Raw genomic sequence first — 22,670 nt, 5'->3', positions numbered from 1 at the left:
TTTAAAAGCGACGCGAAAGTGATGATCGCGTTTCTAATTCAGCGTAAAGAACAAAATGGGGGGAGGAGGGGAGGAGAATAAGCGGCGGTCCGTCGCGGATGTATTTATAAAAATCTCTTTATTCTTTTTTTTTCTTATTGCATCTACTAAAAAGTTCCTGCATTCGTATCTCTTTCAAAATGCTATATATAATCCTGGAAAAGAAGTATGGCTCTCTCTCTCTTTTTTTTTTCAATAACAAGTGCCAAAACCGCGATAACTTAATATTAACATTCGAGTAGCTTTACACGGTTCATCCGCCCCGCGTTCGGGGGTGCTCTAAGAGTATTTAATATAATTTATTTAACATTCGGGCGAGACGACACAACTAGGAGAAACTTTAATCGTAACGATTATCGCGCTAGAAGGATCCTGGTAGCTTCAATGTGGGAGACCTCGATAAAGTCGCAACCGATTTCTTTCCTTAACAATCCGCATCAACATAATAAACTCGCAAACGATCTTTGAAATTAGTATACTGTTAATTATGCCTGAAGAGACCCTACGGTGTTTCTTATTATCATATAGTTTAAATTATTTTGGTACATGGAAACTTAACAAACACAGCGGATATAAAAATAGTTCAAGTTGTACATATATATACGTACATATATGTATACATACATATATGTAGATACAAATGTATATATATATATAATATATATATGGATACATATTAGTAATAAGACACGTGGAAAATACGAAGTATATTGCTCGTATTTCAATTCGTTAATCTTTGTGCTATTAATATATCTGCGCATCATTTACATCGTTGTAACATTTCCACTGATAAAAACATTAATCATTTACCCAAACATTTAATCATTACGCAAATTATGTAAAATAATTATATATATATATATATAGAACTATATATATAGGTATATATATATATATATATATATATATATATCGTTATTATACATATACATCGTTATAAATTTGATACAATTGCATTACCTAGCGTTCCACGAGTTGAAAAAGAAATCAATTTAAGTTTAACTCAAATCTACTAAATAATTATTGGGTATGTTCTAAAATAAGAAATGTATACTTTAAACATGACAATTGTAATTTGTTATACAAAATTCGTTACATTCCTTTAGTAATATGTACGAAAAATTAAAAAAAAAGTAAATAAAATTTATTTTCTGTATTAATTATTATGGAACACTGGTTGCACGTAGCCCTTTCCTTCTCGTTATTAGATAAATTACTTGCGCATTGTGTTTAAAGATGTAAATGTACAATCTCTAAATAAGAATATCTTACAACGGAAGAGCAAAAGTTTACTCATAAACAGAATTTTTACGAAAAATTATATAAATTAACAGCATACTCTTTTCATCAGCAATGCTTTTGTCAATTTGCGTTTTTTCTTCGGATTACATCAACAACAGAGAGTTCTTATTACGATTGGACATATTAAATATATTTAATATATCGCGAGCACATACTAGATATATTCAATAATTAAGAAATAATATAAAATACGTATTTCCTTTTTTAGAGAAGCGAGCTTGGAAGAAGAGTATAGTTTAAATTTAATTTCTAAATTAAAATCTATACATATAGAAAAAAAAGCATGAAAGTATCAAATTGAGAAGCTCGCTATATAGCATATTGTGTAATGAGTTTATTGTAAAATTATTGTAATAACAATCACATATCGAGTCATCTATCAACGAGATATAACACACATATTAAAATGATGAGACATAAATAATTTAGCGGCATCACCAAGTATCTTGACGCTATTATAGCGTTGAAAAATCATGTAACATTAAAAATATATATATATTTATATGTATATGTATAAATTGACGAGTTATTCCTATAAATATCCTCTAAAATCTGCTGTGATAAATCAATCACTTAGAAACAAATTCGCGATTTATTCAACTTTAGGCACCAATGGTATGCAGACCCTGTCTTTGGTACATACTACCGATTCGATTTTTGTTTATATCTGAATAAAGAAGACGGACTATCACAGTCTTCTGCATCTGAATATAGTTATTTCATAGCGATTTCATCGTATGGATACTTCGTCCTTCCGTTTTCCTCTATTTTTGCATGTTCAATGCAAAGAGTTTGTATTATTACATTTCGCTTATCTATGTGATACAGTCCTAAAGCACGTGTTCATTAACAAAAAACTCAGTCTTCTTCCTTCTTCTCGGGCTTCAAGTCTACCATTGCATGTATCTCGTCAGGACTGTATCTGCAAAGGTAGAAGAAAAATAATACAATCATTGACATTATTATATCTTCAATTTTCAACAATAATATTTGTATTAAATATTATTTACAACTTGTAACAATATAAAAAGTAAGAATTTGTTAAAATAATAAGTAGCAAAAATGATATATCTAAATTTGGTCAATGTGTAACATGTGAAGTTTATTAAAAATTGTTAAATAATTGTAATTATATGTATACATTTATATTTACCCTAGTAGAGTTTGTAAGTCGCATACAAAGCGATATACGTATCGCTTGCCAGCAGTTTTGTGTATAATGTTCTTGTCGTAATAGTAGCGTAAGCCTCGGCTCAGCTTTTCATAATTCATTTTGGGCTTGTTCTTGCGAATACCCCAACGGCGTGCAACCTCGTCCGGATCGGTCAGTTTGAATTCCCAGCCGTCGCCGGTCCACGAGATGAAACCCTGGCACGCTTTGTCAGTTAGGAGCTCCAGCAGAAATTGCCACAGTTGAATCGGACCTGATCCAGTGAAGCATGGTGGACCGCCACCTAAAAAAAATATGTCATTTTATATGTTTAAGGCTTAATATTAAAATATACATTAAACAGTAATTAGTAAAATATTTATCGTAATTTCAAAATCTAATATTATTTCGTTTTTTGTTATTTCTCTATGCCTATCAATAATTCACAATAAATATTTATTTCACTGTGATAAAAACATATCCGAAACACGAATTTAATTCCAAAGTAACCGAGTATAGACAAATTACGGTATTGCGTAATCCTTTGGAAAACAGAAAATTTCCAAATATTAACAAATAAATTAGAGAAAAAATTTAGGAAAAAATCTATCACTGATTTATGAAATATATTATTGAATCGTGAATCTACCTGGATAACCGGTGAGCATTGAGCTCTGCAGTAACGGCTTTTGGTCCGCATTATTGGCGATAGATGTGGGATGATGAGGATTGGAGGAATCTCGTGGTCCGAGACCCGCAAGAAACGCGGGATGATGAGAGAGATGATCCCCAAGCCCGACACCCCACTGGTCACCACCGACGCCGCCGCCGCCTCCAGCACCGCTCCCGCTTCCGGGAACCGTTTGGAACGGCGTCGCATCGTACTGCCCGTATGCACTGCTCTCGCTGTAACCCTCGTGATAGCGTCCTGTGAAGCGAAAAAAAAAGTCATTTTGTTATTAACTGATCTCAATCAAATTTTGAACGTGCTACGAACAAAGCAGGAAATCAATTTATTTATTAGATTATATATGTAGGGGAGAAGGAGGCACTTTAGGACATCTCGAATAAAGAACAAATTTGTCACTTTTAATATACCTAATATACCTAATACAGATTAGATATATACTTTTTTAAATTTTGATATAATAAAAAATATTAGATATGTATAGTATAGATACAGATAGCATATAGATATAATAAAAATATACAAACTATAGTTTTTGACAATTTTCCTTTCTAATTAATCCCAGTTTCTGGCTACGAACCTCGAGGGTAGTTCTTGAACGGTGACGGCTGGTATTTGGGCTCGATGTGAATCCCACTGGCGCCGTAGAAGTCCGACGAGCTGTCCAAATTGTACGGATGCGGCGCCTGGTGATCTTGCGACAGGCTATGATATTCGGACGTCTCGTCGTATCCCGAATAATGCGCCGGCGTCATATAACTCTCCGTGGCGGTCGCGCTGACTCTCAAGTCGCTCTCGTTGCTACCTGCACCCGCGAGTTCACCCCCGCTGCCCAGGCCACCCCCACTGCCTTGGAGATGCTCGGCTATGTGATGATTGCTGTAGTTCGCTAGAATTTTTTCATTTTTGCAAATTAATTTTCTTCAATAGTTATTTTTTATCCGACAAAATTGAAATAATTGAAATTGTATGATATTTTAATACGAATTAAACGTAAGAATGAACGAAGTTAATTTACACATTATTTAAAAGTAGTTTCGATGTAATCTGTAACCATCGTGTTCAGAACATTCGAAAATATAGAATTTTTGTCAGTATGATACACAGCATATCAATGAACGAATTTTCTGGGGGAAAAAAAAGTTCCTCGCGATTATGTTATCTCTTAAACGAGGAAGAAGACTTGTAGCATTTGATATCGTGTCTTTGCCTTATGAATCATACAAAATAAATGTGTTTCGCGAATAAAGATTGTAAAAATACTTGCAATAAATTCTACAGAAGCTTTAGAAAGCGAAATGTCTACACGCATAATATTGAATAATGTAATGAGAAACTTACATTCCGTTTTGAGCTGATTTAAATTCCGTAGATGAATGTACGCGTTGTTGGCATTGTTGTTGTTGTTATTGTTGTTATTACTGTTAGGGGTACTAGAGTGAGAGGTCGGTGGTTGGGTGCTATGGCTATGGGGTGGTGGCGACGTTTCGTCTCTTTGACTTTCGTCTTGGCACACGGGACTGCGAAGGTGATTGTAGCCGCCTGCAAATAGAAAGGAGCAATTCGCGTTGCATTACAATATCTTAATAAGTATCAAATTAATTAAACATGTCATTTACTTAAATTAGATGAACAGGAAAAAAAGAAAATGGATATATCAATATATGTGTCTACCTGTAAAAAGCATATGAAAAAATACACAATCGCTAGTTTGTCTGTTTATCACATTCCTGAAAAGTCAAGAATTAACTCATCACGAACATTGAACGCTGATTACACAATTACATTTTTAAATCAGACTAAGGTTTTAAAAAGCTCAACTTTTCTTAAGATATAATGTTTCCTATTATTTCAATGCGTCTGTTTCTCTCTCAAAGTGAATGATATCCTCATCTTATCAGTATCCTATCATAATAACATTCTTTTTTCTCAACATATCTTCAAATCTTTCTAATCTCCTGTATACAATATAATACACGCCTTTACATTTATCTCTCTTTTCTTAAAATTTTTATCGAAATCGTTACAGAGGCGTCCACGAATAAGGAAGAAGAGACGATGCTGCGTCGCCGCGCATCTCTCGTTGCGGCACTCCGGCACTCCGCAGGGAGGAACCACCGCTGACACGTGGGCGGCGCGTATCTCGATGATTGGTCCGAACGAACTCCGCCTATTCTCGACTTCCGTTCTACGATCGCGCGAGAGAGAGCCCGGGTATCGCGCGAGGCTGAAGCTGAGGCTCCGCGCGCTCGAAGCGGCGTTCGAATCGCCGCACCGTCGCCGCGTCGCGTCGCTCAGGATTGCGATTGTCGAATTAGCAAATTCTGTTGTGGCGAGTGTCAGCCTCGGGATGAGACCTTCACGATACAGTGCGGCGCTCGAAATTTGAGCTTCAAGTTTCAAGTCATTTAGAAGTTTTCTTTTTAAGTAAATTGCGTTTCTACTGGAAGCACAGCTGCACAGTTCTCAAGCTGTCGATGAGATTTTCTATGGAATTCGTTTTCTTTTTGCGAATGTCCAAGAAAATTATTTTTTATTCTTACAAAATAAAGGATTTGATTTTACGTTCAGTTTCAATAATATTCACAAGCCAAATAAAAATGATATATTGTCTTGTTACGTCTTACGTCCTTCGGTTCGTCCCTGTGTCCGGATTAAATCTTTTAAACTTTCAACCCGAGTTCTTTATTTCCGCGAGTGCGCGAGTGCCGAGTCCGCGCGCGAGGGCGTAAAACTTTCGGGGCTCGTCTGGGATTATTTCCCAACGGTATCCGGTTGAAAATTGTGATTTGAAGTATCCCACTATGGGGAGGAAGTGGCAGTACAGTTCAAAGTAAATGCCAATGTAGACGTAGGCAAATTTTCTGAGGAATTTCCGTTATTTGTAGCTAAAATTTCGGACGAACAACGTCAGCGAAAGCTCGGAGAAAACTCGAGGACGACCCGTTAAATTATGCGCTGTCCTGACAACGATCTTCTTTTTTTACATTTGCCGGCCGCTCCGTATCGATCGGCTGCTTACTTATTATTGCTTTATTTATACGCCACTGCAGCCGCGATCGTAAATAATGAATTATATAAATTAGATTTATAATATAGAGGTGACTGGCACACGCGTGAAAACGTTACATTATACATTACCATATCTCTCGCATGAAAAATACCGTAAAACTTATCCATACACGAAGAGAAGCGATATAGTACCAGGTCTTTTAATTCATGTAATTTTAAACAAATCGCTTTTGATTAAAGCGTCCTGAGATTATCTATTCCTATCTTATACTTTATGAAGCGATTTAGAGTTTTCTAAATATCCTCAAGAAAGAACTAACAATAAAACAGATAAGAACAATCTGAGGTTTAGTTACACGAAGAAAGGATAGTGGTGGAGTCGGAAGTTGATGAAGTCACATATCTTATCTCTCGAAACTCATGTTCGCTACTTGAACTTACAGCTACCTTAACGTTTCACGCCAATTATTTTAATGCCGTCCTAAATAAAAGTCAATTGAAAAATAAAAGGAAACGATGGTAACAAGAAGAATAGAAATGTAAAGCCATAAAATAATGGCGGATAGTGATTAAATTCGACCGTCACTTGGGCGAACAATTCAGTTCTAAAGACGAACATTCACTCTTACAAACTATTAATTAAGAATAGTTTGTAAACATATTATTCATTAAAAATAAGTTGAGATGAGCGGAAACGTGGATCAGTTAAAGTAAATCTTTAATTGAAAATCTATGTTCCGTGCAATCCCACCACTATTAAATATACAACTTAAATTAAATTGAATAAAACGCAAAGTTGCTTCAAATTCTTTTCGATACTGCAATTTAAACGGCGAGACCGAGCCATTAACTTCAATTTATCTAGGATTTATGGAGCGTCAATAAAAAGCAGGTGGACACCACGAATACGTTTTTATCTGTTAAGGCGAAACCAGGTGGCTTGCCAGGATTATCGTTGGGCCCCGCGCCGTGCTTATTGCATATCTCTCCCTCGCCACCTCATTTACACGGTATAAATAGTTTAGCCGACGCGATTAACGCGTCCGCTAGAATTGATCTTTTGTTTAGTAATACGTGAAACGCGATGAAATGCGGGCGATAGAGACATCGACGAATTACCATAATCCACCGACCTTTTCGAAACGACAGCGCGCATGTGATGCGCCGCCACCCCACATTCCCACACTTACGTTTTAATAACGAAGGAAAAAAAAACAGGTGGGCCCCGCCGCGCAAGTGTCGCACCGACCACGTATCGTTAATTTCGCTTAGCCGTCTTTAATTGGGCGTAATTACTGACGGGGGTAGGGAATACAGAACCAGCTTTAAAGATCAGGTTTCACCGTGCATTACAGTTACAAAAAAATACATTATAGATAAAATCAAATTTAAACAAATATATAGTAGTCATAAAAAAACAGATGAATAATTAGAATATTATCTGTTCTCAGGAAGGAATTAAACCTGTAATAATAAGTCTTGTTAGGTTTTTGATGTCGTAAAGAATTATGAAAATTGTATAAAAATTATGAGAGATATGAAATGTATTATTCCATGTTAACAAATTCATTGCAACTGACAGATTTATAAAAAATTTATTTTTTAATCGCATCGCTTTATGAGTGAAGCTTTATTATGCTACAGCAATGGTCCTTCAAGCTTTTATGATCTAAAAGATTCTAGAAAGGATCTAAAGGACTCCATATGGTACCTCCTGAGATCGTTACAGATCGTTTCAAAATAGCACACTAACTTTTTTCCTCTGATTTCGATCGCTGGAGTAAATCTCGCGGCTTGGTACCAAAAATCCAAAATATAGTCGTTGCTTTTTGTTACACAACCACGTTTAAATTGGACAGCTGACGAACATGTAATTACCCAAAGATATACCGAGAATTCGTTCAACGACATCACGCCGAGCGTCTTAAGCGCGCTTTCCCGTAGAAATAATTACTCGCGAAGCCCCTCCTGCTTTCCCATAACTCCCGTGTCCATGTGGTGACCGTGGCGTTGTTAATAGGGCCGTAGGGACAGACCCTGCATATTCTAAGTACACCTGCAAGGCTCGCGTGTAGTAGCTGCACCTCGCACCCCGTGTTTCATGGACGATGAGCGTGGGAGTGCAGCCTGGAGCTGGCCCTCACGCTGCACACACAGACGCATGGCTCTCTCTCTCTCTCTCTCTCTCTCTCTCTCTCTCTCTCTCTCTCTCTCTCTCTCTCTCTCTCTCTCTCTCTCTCTCTCTCTCTCTCTCTCTCTCTCCCCTGCTAAAGCCAGTCATCGTTTAGAATTTCAGGCATAATGCGCCGAAAAATGTGTTCTTGAATTAAAAACGGAGTGCGTTGAAGAAAACTGGCTTCCATATCGCAAAAAGTTTAACCATCCTTATCGAAAGATCGCTATTGCAACTACGAGTTACCGCTACAATTATTATTTTGCAACTACAAACGCGCACGCAATTACATTATAATTAGCATATAGTTTCGCGACCGATTGGCATAATGCTGTATCTATTTTTAAAAGCGTAATCCATTATGAGTAGCGCTATTTTCATAAGCTAAAACCGATAAGAGCGGTTACAAATTGTTAACGTAATTACACGTACGTTTAACTTATTTTCCTTGCAACAACAAAAAAGCCGCGTAATGACGAGTCGGTGCTCAAAGTTCTATAATTAAATATAATCCTAGAATTTGAATTGCTCATTAATGAACAGTTCAATTGACATTATTTAAAAATGACATTATGAAAAAAAAAATTTTAATATTCTTATAAATTTTTGAAACGTTTCTTTGCGTTAGCGCAGTATATCTCTCAGGATTTTTTCTATCAAATCGAATGCACTGATCAACTACTAAATTATAGATAACATTTCTAAATTAAACAAAAAATAGACAAAATTTCAGCTCTAAAATCATCAAAATATTTTCTTTTCAAAATGTTTTCCTATCTAAACATAGCTCCTTCTACCCAACCTAATGGCACAAGCTGAGCGTTCGTTAATTAATAGATCAACAGACGAGGAAATTTCGGCAGCTACGACGCCGACGTCCCGAGCCGAGAAGTGTATCTCGGAGCAGGGGGAAGCCGTCGCGCGAGAAAGCGGGGACGACGCACAGTCGGGCTATGGTATATATCGGGCGAGCAAAAGTAGCAGCAGCCGCGTATCAGCTGTGAAACAGGTGCCGAGGACTGCCAGAACCGCCGCGCCGGCCGCTTAGGCGGCATGGCAGTAACGGTGAGCAATGAAGGCGGCGGCGCGGCGGCCAGTAACAGGAGCAGCGACAGCGACGGCGACGGCGGCAGCCTCGTGGCACGTGCCAAATCGAATGAAACGCCCGGTCGGCGCGCACAGCTGCTGTCTGCTGAGGCAAGGTACTGGAGAAAGAGAGAGAAGAGAGAGAAGAGAGAGAGAGAGAGAGAGAGAGAGAGAGAGAGAGAGAGAGAGAAGAGAGAGAGAGAGAGAGAGAGAGAGAGAGCCGGCGCAGCCCGGCGGCCTCTTGAAAATTAAAACCTGCCTCACGAATGTTCTCGACTCGCCGCCGCGCCGGAAGGTCATTATCTTCGGCCGGAGTACTCGAGGCCCGCGATCCACATCAGGATCCGGGACTCTCGTTAGGCGAAATCGATAGTTCGTCACTTGGAGCCGAACTATCCGAGATCTTGGGATCGTTTTGGAAGTTGGACCCGATTTTACTCGGATCGTTCACGATGAAGGATATTTCGTGTCGACGTTGCGTCAGAGAAATGATATCGGGCCTTCCGGGAAAAAAAGAATTTAACGTTTCGATGATAAACAATAATGTGATGAGTCACATGTAAATGTTGTCACATAGGATTGTCATCTATTTTTGTACGTCTGATATCAGTGCCTTTTGATGAACTCGATACGTTAGAAACAGCACGTTTCAAAGTGCGAATGAATATTATTCTCTTAATTAAAAAAAAATTAACGTTTTTAAGTTTTTACCCTTAGAAAAAGCGCGATAGATTTGTTAGAAACCGTTGATCGTGTAAGGGGAAAATTATTTACTGATTTGAGCGAAAAAATCCAAATGATAACGTATTCAACAAAAACGCGACTCTCATTTAGCTAATGGCACGTGTGTAATGGATTTTGTAACGTAATTTTGTCACGTACACAGCTTAACGAAGAGACCCCGACACGGCCTTTCTTATAAAAATACGCCGCCGTTAGAACAATACGCCACCGGGAAAAATGTTAACGAACTCACAATCGCGTTAAAACGAAAGTAACGACCGTGTTCGCTTTATCTCCATCTATCTATCGCGTATGCACAACAATACATAAAGACCGCGGCGAAACGAACGCCACTCTTTCTCCCGGCGCGGCGTTCCGAGTCTATGAGTTTTATACCTGTCGTGGTCCTGAATCGTTCCTTTTATTCGAAACGCGCGCGCACACATACACACGCGCACGCATACGTACCACGTACGTAAGTAATTGCGCAGACACGCGGAATATACATGGAGACGCGGCGAGCGCGTGATGAGCACAGCTCGTAAAAAAGTCGTCCACGACGACGGCACAACGAAATCGCGCATTGTTCAAAGCAGGGATTGACCTGCGAACTCTCCCACACTCTACCTACCTACGCGCCTGCGTCTGTGTGCATGCGCGTGTACGTGACACGCACGCACGTCAGACGGAGGCATCTACACAATCGCGCGTGTTACAAGAAGAGAAGCGTCGCTCACTCCAACCGTTTCTGGATCATTATCGGCACTGAGCAGAATAATCAGATCGAAAGATCGGATGGGATAAAAAAAAAAGCTAGTTACTGTTAACAAAGACCAAGTAAACCGACAAAAACTATCGGGAAAAAACCACGTTGCAGAAAAAATTTACTTAAAGATTCGACTTTTGTAAACGCTAATGTTATATTTAATCCATTTTTCGCCACTACCGGAAATTGATGGAATTATTCGAGACCCTGTTCAGGGCTTGCTATTTGGAAATCCAATAATGTTTACTGTGCAATGAAGAAGTTTTCCGATTTTCCGGTTCTTCGGAAATGCTGGTGCAAAAATATACCATCGGCAAAATTTCTTGCCGATAAATCTATCGGCCTGACCTGACCGGTCGATTTGGTATGATTTATGTTAGTTTAGTCCTCTGACAATATTTTTACAGGCATATATTTCTTAATTATTTCAAACATTTATAATACCTCTTATTAAAAAGGTCCATTTTTGAACCTTTTTTTCACCTGGCTATCACGCACAGGTACGAAATCAAATTTGCTACTTTTTGACCACATAAATATATTGTTGAGAGTTCAAACTTTATTTTCAGGCCATAAAAGACCGACATTTTCAAAATTATCTCATCTAAAATAATTTTCAAAGTTGTCGGTGCAAAAATTCACCAGTGGCCTTCTGGCCACTTCTATGGTTAATGGCAATGTACTGTAACGCAGAACGCTACTTAATTAGGTCTTTTCAAAGGAATATTCCGCCCTTCTTCCAGCTGTCGGCACAAATGGGAGTCGTTCTCCTCGTCGTCAGTGATTAATGATCTAGAAATCATATTACAACGATATCGACGAACGAACGTTTGGATGTGCTTAGACTCTGAATGACCGAAAAATCATGACGTTACGATTTCTGAACGCGTGCGTAGATTTTGACAGCCTTTAGACGTAATATACGATCAATCTTGAATACGTAATTTTTTCCACGGTTAAACAAATGTATAATAATATATAAATATCGTTGAAGAAATTTTAACAGTTTTAATAATTAATGAACAATTCAATATTTTAATTTATTCATTCATTAAGCGATTGAAGACACTGGTTAATCTGAATAATTAAAAATAATATAAACTGTAAACTTATAATCGTTGGAGATATATATGTATAATAAATCTACTGTAATTGTTGAAGATTCGAATGTAAATTGTGCATTTTAGGACCGTACTTATCACGCGAATAGGAGAAATTGGCATGACCGAACGACAGCGAGGTTGAGTTAATTAACTTTATGAACCGTGGCACCGATATATCTTCGTACCGTCTTAAAACGCGTACAACATTGATGCAACTTTTATCTTCAGGCCCGCTGCAATTCGACGCATCCGAAGCGTGTAACTCGAGCTCCCAAGCGTGTGCCATGCCGCCGAGACCTTGCGCGATACGCTTTATTGCCGGCTTAACGAGGGCCACACCTTAACGGAGAAGGACGAGGGACGTGCATCGCGAACAAAAGATCCTTATGTTCGAAGTAACGATATAGTTACGGGCCATTATGCAGATAGCCGAATGTTATAATTGTGACGTATCAGCCCGTCGCGTCGTCGAACAAATCGCGCAAATCGCGAGATCGATTTTGTCGAGATCGTTTTCTGAGAGACTCGCGACCAAAAGAAGAGACTTGCCTAATTAAACTGCGCCCCGCTATGGACAATAAAAATTTCATAGTTCCTCCTTTTTTGGAAATAAAGAATCGATTAGATTTCGATTGATTTTAATTGGTCTCCATGGAAAGATTCTTTCGCAGAAACAATGTGTTAAAAAAAAGTATATTCTTGTTGTATCGATAATGAATTCCGAATTAGAGCATAAATCGGCCTTGACCCAATAAGGTTTGATCCGTCAGACAATGTCAGTGTGAATTTATATATATCATTTTGCTGTGTAAAAAGTTACGTCGTTCTATCCGGTTTTAATCCGTTGCACAAGTAGTGAATTTATTTTCAATGACAGTCTTTTGAATCGATCCAGTAAATTTCTTTTAATACGATAGTGAGAAATTATTTCACTTATTTAGTTTTTAATCATTACAGCTAGAATGATATTCACAAAATTGCGTAGGGTTCAGCGAATTCCCGAATGCAATTTCTTTTAAATCCTAAAGCTGTTTATTAGAAAGTTATCTTTTTTGTCTTACTGTCTGAATAAAAATGGTTAATATTTTATCGCTGAGAAGGTTCCGATTGAAAATTGTTCCATTATCGTCTGGGTTATCGCGTAATTTGCAAATAATTCTCCTCATATGCATATCCCGACACTTGACCTCACACTCTATGGGCAGTCGTTCGATAACATCGTCAGACAGAAACCGCACAAAGCCGCTTAAATAATAGATATCGATTGACATTTTGGCTGGATTTGCTGCGACGTCCAAATGTAGAGCGTGATAATGTCTACGCCAGACGTCGATATATAATTTTCATTGTTGGATCTCACTTGAGTTCAAAACATTCGAGAAGTTATTGCAAAAGATAATTATACGTTACGTAGAACTTATTACACGTAGAGGTATGATATAAAATTATACTTCAAAATTAATCGTTTTAAGAAAAAAGTAAGATGTATTTACGCGTACTAATCTTCCTTTTCCTTTGCAATCAGTATGATAGCCCTGTTTAAATAAACCGTCGAGACTTTTTCATATACTCCGGACGTGAAAAATCAGAATCGAAATCTGCCATCGAACGTTTGACGTGGTAGATGACGTATCGTTGTTTTCGAAGTACATTCATACAAATATCTTGACCGTCGTTTTTAAAAATAAAATATTGCATTTTCTTCAAAGAGTATCTTATCGCGATCCAAAATCGAAATCTGTGATACTCTGTAAACTTCCGCGGCACTCTTACGCTTGGACTTGGAGTCAAAATCCGCGAGGTAGATACCTGGCGTGTGGGTGGTCGCGTCCAAGGAGACCGGCGGCACCACGCTGGTGTTGCTGCGGCTGATCGCGTGCTGATGGGAATGTTGATGATGCGGATGATGGCCGGTGAGAGGCTCCGCCTCCTGGTACGCGGGATAATCGGCGTAGAACGGTTCGTGGCCTGTCATCAGCTCCAGCATTTGGAGCACCATTTCCGAAGACGCGACGGCGTTAACGTTGCCGCTGCCGCTGCCGCTACCGCCGCTGCTGCTGCTGTTGCTGCCGCTGCCGCTGCCGGTCGTTAACGCGCCGATGTCGCCGCCGTTCGCGTACGCGTCGACTATTATGCCCGGCGCCTGCCCCGAAGGCCGCGACGTCCCGACGCTCACGACGCCCGCCGTGACGTCGCCTTCGATTGTCCCGCGCGACGACGACGTTGGTAACTCCTCGGCGACGAGCGCGCGAGCATCCGTGCGACGATGAACCGATTATTTCGCGCGCGGCCTTACGACACGCCGTTGACGCCGTTCGTTGCCGGGACGTTGCGCATCGCGCGATGTTGCAACGCGGCCGTCGTAATTGTGACGACGACAACAACAACGACGGCGACGACGACGGCGATCTCTACGGTCTTTCTCGCGATCGCCTCGTGCGAGTTCCTTCAGCAGCACTCCACTCGTGGGCGGCATAGACTCTCCGAAGCGACGTGTGTCGTTGAGAATCCTCGGCGAGAGACTTCGATGATCGATTGACAATATCTTTTTCTCCTTATCTCTTTCTCTCTCCGATATTACTCCGGGCAGAAAAATTCGAGTTCCCTCTCGCGCGGGGAATTTTGCCGCTTAGCCGCGGAACGACGCAACAGGTGTCTCCCCGGCCGGCCGCATCGGTTCTCTCTCCTTTTTCGTTGACTCAGCTGCACGCAGCTGAGTTTAGTAGTCCTCAGGTATCCCGTCTTCGCTCACGACGCTCGGTCGCCCACAATAAAGTCGTATTCTCCGGTTGGCAGTTGACCGTGTTCACAGTTCCACAATCGGCTTCAATTTTCAAGACGTCCTCCTAATTATTCACCACGCTCATCGGTTTCCCCACAGAAACCGAGATTAATATACCTCCCGGATAATTCCCTCAATCATTCACCACGTTCAGTTCCGCTCGCGGAACTGAGTTTGATTCTCCAGGTAATCCTCACTGATTACTAATTACTCACTGCATTCAGTTCCACAATCAAGATCGAATTAATCCCCCGGTTATATCCCCATCGCGTTCTGCTCTACGAACTATGGATTGAAACTCTTAAAGGTATCCTTTAATCGCACACCGCGCGTTTAGTTCCCAGGAGGAGACTCGAATCAAACCTCTCGAGGGATACCCGCCGCGCTCGAGTTCGCAATCGCGGATTCGCTCTCGCGAGTGCTCCTCGTACGACCACGATTGCCCCCTACGAGCGTGACACGCGAATCAACTTGCGGCTGATCCCTCGATGTCAATGGCGAGGTGTCACTACCGCGAGATTTACGCCTGGTCACTCCGGTACGGACACGGCGCGGGCGTCCCCACGGAACGTAGGCCGAACAGTCGGTCGGCAGAGAGACGTCGAGCAGACGCGTCGCAGGAGATCGTTCTCTCTCGCGTGCACTCTTCTCGCGCACACTCCTCCACTTGACGCGAGCGCGCGTGTCACTGTGACGAAGCGCCGCGCCGTTTCCGCTCTACGGTGCTCCGCGGTGCTCCCGCCGGCCGCCCCGTCCCTACCGCTCCGCGCCCCGTCTCTTTCATCCTCCATCGCATTTTCCTCCCCCTCTGCCCGTGGGGCCCCGGCCGGCGGCTCTACCGTCTCGCACGGCTATCCCGGTGTCGCATTGGTGCCGCACGGTGGAGGTGGAAGGTGGGAGTTCACGAGCCTGCCGAGTGGGGCTGCCGTCGAGTGGAGGGGCACGAGATAGGAAACCCGGCCGCTTGCTCAGGGGGGTGAACGAGGGGGGGGGGAAGAACGGGGGGTGGGTGCGAGGGGAGCGATCTCGCAGCGAGAGGAAGGGAGATCGCAAAACGCCCCCTCGGAGCTTCAACCACCTGCTGCCACCGTTGCCGTCATCATCATCGTCGTCGTCATCGTTGCCGGTATTCCGTCGTATACGTACGTTTGTACTTGACACCCTATTCCTTCGATTGACGCGATCCTCAGATTCTGTAATCGTCGATGATGGACAACGTCTAATTCGCGTTCTCCAATGTTTTACTTTTGTGTTAAATAAGAAAAATGCAGATTGTATTATTCGGCTTGAACTCTGGGGACACCTCGAAATTGTCACGTTAGAAATTTTGCGTTGAATATTTTTTGATATTCAGCTATTCATATGTATAAAACTTATTCGTTCATTCATATTCGTTATGTCGAGCTTTTGTTTGAAATATCCTTTTTTTTTATTACAAAATATAATTATGCACGTAAAAATTTTCAAAATCTCTGGTAGAGAAGCACTGCGACGTGAAAGTGAGATAACGTGAAAGTGAGATAAAATTACAATAACAACGATATTGATAATAATAATAAAGGAATGACACATTTGTTTTATCGCACCGAACCTTTATAACCTCTTGTTCGTTATTATCTCATAACAAGAATGGCAATGTGGGCGATTTCGCGTATGTGACGTCACTTAATGAGAAAATTCGCAAATGAGAAAATCGGTTGTGGTGATAAGATATCGCAATAAAAGTCTAAAGCGGAGTCCCCTCTATCTCGTGATAGGATTTGATTGTTACGTTGAAATTGTCAATTGGGAAACGGTAAATAGTTATAGGCCAATAACAAGTTAATAATTGGTTAATTAGCAATGGCGTACTAATTTATAATGGCGAGTGCCACAATTACGAAACGTAATGCATCTCGTCTACTTGCACAAAGGTCGACGTGACATAATTACTATTACGATGTACTTTAATTAATTAGGCATCACTGCTAAAACGTATAATGATATTGTTATTATATCTCCATCACTTTCGTCGATTAAAGATAATATAAATATAATAAATATATAGATAATATATATATCATATGAGTACAAAATTAAAATATTATATTTTTTTTATGTAATTAATAAAATAATTATACCAAATATACATGCAATGTGACATTCTCATCTAAATGCTCCTCTCAGTACAGTCTTCAAAATTATCTACTTTCGTGAAATTAAAATAAATAAAAGGCAATGAAAAACGCTGGAGACAATTTCTAAAGCATTCGCGATTTTGTAGAAAAAAACCTCTATAATTTTGCGTAACGTATTTTCGTTTATTTCCTTTACGCGTGCTAGACAAGAGAAACCGGCCAAAATATTTCGACGCCGATTACGCGTATTTCGCCGCGTCAGATCGTTAGATCGTCACCGTCGCGCGCGGCGGTGCGGTGATGAACGCGTTCGACGCGAGTCGAGAAGGACCTAGCCTATTTTTGAGAGGGGGCTGTGACCGGAGGGGAGGTGGAGGCGCGCAACAGACCGGATGTTGAGAGGCGAGGCAACGGGGGTTTCTCTGTTCGGCGGCGGTCTCGCACGTGATGCAGAGGGGACCGGAAGCGCTCACTCCCCTACGCCTCGTGCCTCTCTCGGGTTCGTATAGCCTCGGCGGCAATAGTAATGGGACTTACGAGGGCCGCACAATAAGAACGCGCGCGCTTCGTTACCGCTCGCGTTCGGACCTGTCCGACGTCGGCCGTCTCTATTTTCTATTTGAGATTGAGGAGTAATCGATCGTCGAACGTACCAATAGGTTGCATTTTCGTTCTGCCTTCTGCGATTCGGCGTCTGATATAATTTCATTACTTGAAAAAAAGTGGTTTTAAGAAAATGAGCATTTTTTGATATAAATTTTTATATATATAACTAATATTTTAAATATAATTTTTTAAAGAAAGATTAGATTTTTTATCGAGGGGTGTACCGGAAATTGAATATACCAAGAGCTGTTTATATCAATTAGAAGTTAGCTTCGATTAAATAAATTTTTTCTCTTTGTATATGTATTGTAGATAATATAATTATAATCTAAAGAAAGATAACCAATCGGAAAATCGCAAATTATCGATCGAATTTAATCAGGTCTTTAATAACCAATTCAATAGTAAATCATTATTCTTTTTATAGACTACACAATTAGGTATAAAAATTTTAGATATCTTGCAACGTTGCTTCAAAAATATAATTTGTTACAACGAAATTATGTTCAATATCGAATTAGGAAGGTTTTAATCGAGGTATTTAACGTTCGTTAATTCCCATATTTAATTCCCGTTCATGCGAAATCTTAGTAAATCTGCTGCCAAGAGAATCGCTATTATAACGTATATTCTCGACCGAACTAGTCACACAAGACGATCTGGTTCTCTTCTTCACATCTGTGCGATTCTTCCACTCAATCGAGACACGCTCTCGAAGTGAGCAACAATGCTGCGGTGAAGCGGTTCTGAGGAGGGTGCATTTACGAGTGCATTAAGGGAGGAGTACTCGAGGACATTATAAAACTATCTTGCCGTCCCGGAGTGGTATTGGGGTAGGTCCCCCTCCCTTTCCTTTTACTACCAGTCCTGCCCAGCGACTTCCGGTTGTAACGTGAGCTCCGAATATCGCTCCTGCTTTTTTCTCTCGCCCCTTCTTTCTCCCTCTAGCTCCCTGCTCGCTTTTACGCTCGTTCCTTGCTCCTTTTGTTTACTTCTATCACGATATTTTTTACGTTCGCGATTATGCTAAATGTACCAATATGACTGAATATATTCCGGTCGTCAACTGAAAATACGCGATTTTATTTTATTTATGGTGTAATTAATAAAAATCCCAAAATAACATACAAAGCAATATCTGCCATCAGCTATTTGTATATAGAAAGAGAAAAATTATATATGCATATAGTATTTATATATGCATATTTATTTTATTTTGGAGATAACAATAATCAATCTTGAGAAGATACATGCACCCATTTTGTAACAATTCGCGTGTCTTAACCCGAAGAAAATGCATTATTAAATAAATAACGAAGAGAACGAACGTTCTTCTGTTTCCTTTCTTTTCAATTATCTTCGAGAGGAAGTAAGTAACAATCAAGCATAAGAATAAATTAACTGTTCCGCATTAACCACTGATAATCACTTGCGTGATGATTGTTTTCGATACAGATCTGACTAAAATAACGTTAAAATTCTTACAGAAGAAATAGAAACTCTGCGGTGCGAGACATTTATACCAGAGAAGGAACGTACTTTTCTATTTCCGGCCGCGGTTCGTATATTTACCTTACGCCGTTCATCACGGTGTATGTGTACGAAAACCTTGACGATAACCACGATGACGACGACGACGACGACGACGGCGGCGGCGAGAAGGAGGACGATACGCACGAACGGAAAAGAAAGGACGAAAAAAAAAGAACGTACACATACGTATGTACGTGCATGCGTACGTGCACGCACACGTGCGTGCGTATGCCACACGGTCGTGTCACGAGTTCTGAATGAGCAAGAGGCTTTGTAGACCCTCGAGGCGGTGTACGAACTATGAATGAACGAGTGAATGAATACAACCTGTGCCAACTACCCCTCCCGCTCTCCCCCCGGCCCTCCGCGTTCCCCGCAGGCGCGCCCCTTTCTTCCTTCTTCTATTCGCTTCACCCCTAGGCGAGCCTCTACTTCTAGCCCGCTACGCAGTCGCTCTTTATATCTTTCTGCTCGGGGTATTCGCGGTGGCACCATATGACGCCGCTGCTAACGCATGTTCGCGCAACGCAACACCGCGTATTATCAGATTCTTCCGCGACGCGGGAGATTGCGTGGCTCTCGTTCGCCCTAAGTGTCATTCGAGAGTGCGCGCTACCGCGGTTTTAATACGGTTTTATTATCGCGCCTATTAAGCTTCCCGTAGCTGTAATCGCATATCAAGTATACCGGTTTGAGGAACTGCGTGCAATTTGCTCTGGCCTCTGGCGCTCGACATAAAAACGCAGCGAGAAATGAAGTAAGGCATTAATTCTTATCCTGAAATTTGCGCACAAATTTCAAGAATAGATAAAATTTCGATTTATGAAATCCACATGTCCATCATTTGTATATAATTGACTATGATTTATAGAAGAGAACATTCTTCTTTGATTGTGAGAGTTATGTTACTTCGAAGGAAGTTCTTGATAAAGTTACAGATCTTTGTCAATTATGCAAAAAAAGAACAAAAATTTAGATTAATTTTCTTTATCGCACGATTTTCTATGTATAGAAAACTTCGAGTAATCAAAATTGCTTACAAAGTACAATCAAAGTGACGGAGAGAGACACGGCGCATAATTCGTCGGCATTAGTTACTACGCGGGGGTTGCTTAACAAATAATCATTGTATTTGCTGGCACGACCGACCAGTCGCTCCTCTCTCCCATAAACGCTACCGATGGACGTCACGGATCCTTTTTTGGACACCGTGTATGCTTGGTAAAACCACACGAGCGTCGCTTTCGCGCGCGGGGATTCGACCCTCTCTCGATCTCTCGTCCCCGCGCTCGCTACCGCTAATTTATGCATAATATGCACGCGCACATATACGTTACGCGTGTTTGTGGATCCGTGCACGTGCGCGCGATACGTGACACGAAGCGATGAATACGCGACAAGCTTGGCGCTTGTCTTCATGGACAGCACGCGCTATCATCGTCGATACGTTCACGAAATTCATCCTAAGGGCCTACTACCTGGTTTCGTGGACTCAAACGGTAGGAGAGCCATAATCGAATACAGCCAAATTATATCTTATTTCTGTAAATATTCGACAATATTGTACAATGTTACGATATTGTTATCAAACTCGCGATAATAATCTGAGTTGTAGTATCGAAGAAAGAGACGCGAATTCAGAGAGCAATTTTTGCCTTTGAGAAATAAACTGAAGGAAAGGTATAAAATTTGTGATAATTGTGATATTATTACTCATTTAAATTTGAAATTGAAATAAATTTCGAGGCATTGCAAGTTTGATGCGGAACGGTCCAATTAGCGCAGTTAAATATTGTATTTTAACATCGTCGAAGAATCTTAGAGCTTATCTGGGTTTCTAATAGTGCAATTAAAGATAGTACCGAGTCGACTCGGTTCTAAATAACAGAGCGATACATCGGTTCCGACACGAGGAGGTCGAAAGCGAGGATAAGCGAGAGTCGAACCAGAGACCTCGAAGAGCTGTGATACATAACGTAACAGTGCTTTAGCAAGCAGAAATAATGAGTCTATTATACAGACGTCTGTGTTGGTCGCTTTGTAACGACGACCGTTCGTAAGACGCGTACATACGGTACCAGCCAAGCCGGAGCACTTTGGCGTCGCGTCGCACGAACGAATATCAGTCGGCGCTTGCCAAATTTTTACAGTCTGAAAAAATCGGCCTTTGATATTTTACACGATATTTTGGCAATCCGCCAGTACCAGTGTAAGGTATCAAAGGCAGATTTTCTCCAATCTCTTGCACTTCTATTTGCGCCTCAAAGAAATAACAGTGCATACGTAAAAATACATTGCTCTTCTAAATTGATTTTATGTATAGTATATTAATAAAAATAAATTTAGTGTATCAATAAAAATAAATTTATTATTTGTATAGCTTCTTTCGAGGCAGTGCACAATTCGACGCGTTTTATTTTCAAAAAGGACCGAATATAGAGCTGTTCCGTTATAAAGTTATAATTTGCTAAGTTGCTTTTTGGGAAATTAAAATTAATTAAAATCGTTATTAAAATTCCTCCTTCGGTGAGAATTTTCAGCGGCTAATTCAGTCAGTCGGGTCTAATGGTAGTGGTTTCATTCTGCCTTCCACGTAGACGAGAACGATTGAAATCGGGATGAGAGATATACGAGCGCATTCATTAACGTCCACGTACGCGTATAGGTATGTATGTGCGTGCGCGTTATATCGTGGTAGACACACGCGCGGCGCGGCGTGGTGCGGGGCAGCGTGGCGGCGCGGGCGAATCGTCTCTATTGTCCGCGGCGGAGCGTGTAGAGGACCCGACTTTCCCTCGTTCACCCACGGTCACTGCTGCAGTGACGTAAGGCCCCTCGCCAGGGTAATTGTTACCCGTGCGCTATACGTACGAAGACTCGCTTTATAATGTTCTCCTCCACTCTCCGCTCTCCGTTCCATTCTATTCCATTCCATCCGTCGTCCTATTGCGCGTGCCTCCCCGAGTCTCCCGACATCAACGCACTTGCGATTGCGAGCGGAGTGTATACGCGATGCACGGATTACGGAACGACACGTCGCGCGACTGGGATTATCTCCCATTGATAAATGCCGCGAGTTATAGTACGCGAGCAAAATCGCAGTTTCAGCTACCGCAGTTCAGCGATTGCGAGTCACCTCTCTGACGCGAATCTTTTTTTCCTTTCCATTTCGTAACGTCCCTAACGATGAAATGAAAATGCAAGATGTTGCGCCACGTGCTTATCAATCACAATTCCGCGTGTTAATGACTTCAAATTGCTAATTACATTTTTAATTACAGTAAATTACTGATAATCGAATTAATAATTTCTTTTTAAATTTTCTGTCGCGTTCTGTGATCATCTGAATGGTTTAAGAAAGTTAATAAAGTCGGAAAGATAAAGTTAATTGAAACACAAATTGTATTTAAAAAACGCACTTTTTAGCACTCCTCCGTAAGTATTTTACGATTTAAATTTCGCGACATCAAATATCGAAACATTATAATTCCACAAATGCAATAGCAGATTTACCGACTATTGTAATATGTTAAAATACATTCAAGCATAATTCATAAAAGTTACAAACGTTTCGTTAAACGCACGTTGAA

The 22,670-nt window shown here is 40.8% G+C and overlaps 1 protein-coding gene across 6 annotated transcripts in view; it reads right to left on the bottom strand.

Moving 5' to 3' along the window:
- Positions 1-99: 99 nt before the first annotated feature.
- The window catches only part of Pnt (ETS transcription factor pointed), a 102,659-nt gene continuing 80,088 nt past the window's right edge, over positions 100-22,670 (bottom strand). For all 6 annotated transcript variants that reach the window (XM_071721152.1, XM_071721139.1, XM_071721147.1 and 3 more), the window contains 5 exons: positions 4,521-4,721; positions 3,760-4,068; positions 3,141-3,419; positions 2,495-2,795; positions 100-2,263 (listed from right to left, as the gene is read on the bottom strand). In XM_071721152.1, coding sequence (XP_071577253.1) covers positions 2,200-2,263; positions 2,495-2,795; positions 3,141-3,419; positions 3,760-4,068; positions 4,521-4,721 — 1,154 coding nt within the window. In that variant the 3' untranslated portion in view covers positions 100-2,199. The remainder of the gene's footprint in view (positions 2,264-2,494; positions 2,796-3,140; positions 3,420-3,759; positions 4,069-4,520; positions 4,722-22,670) is intronic.

Source organism: Temnothorax nylanderi, unplaced genomic scaffold (genome assembly GCF_030848795.1).
Source record: "Temnothorax nylanderi isolate EJ_2023f unplaced genomic scaffold, tnyl_v1.0 TNYL_tig0007_pilon, whole genome shotgun sequence".
NCBI lineage: Eukaryota > Metazoa > Arthropoda > Insecta > Hymenoptera > Formicidae > Temnothorax > Temnothorax nylanderi.
Note: the sequence above shows the minus strand (reverse complement) of the source record. Positions and strands in the feature narration are given on the sequence as shown.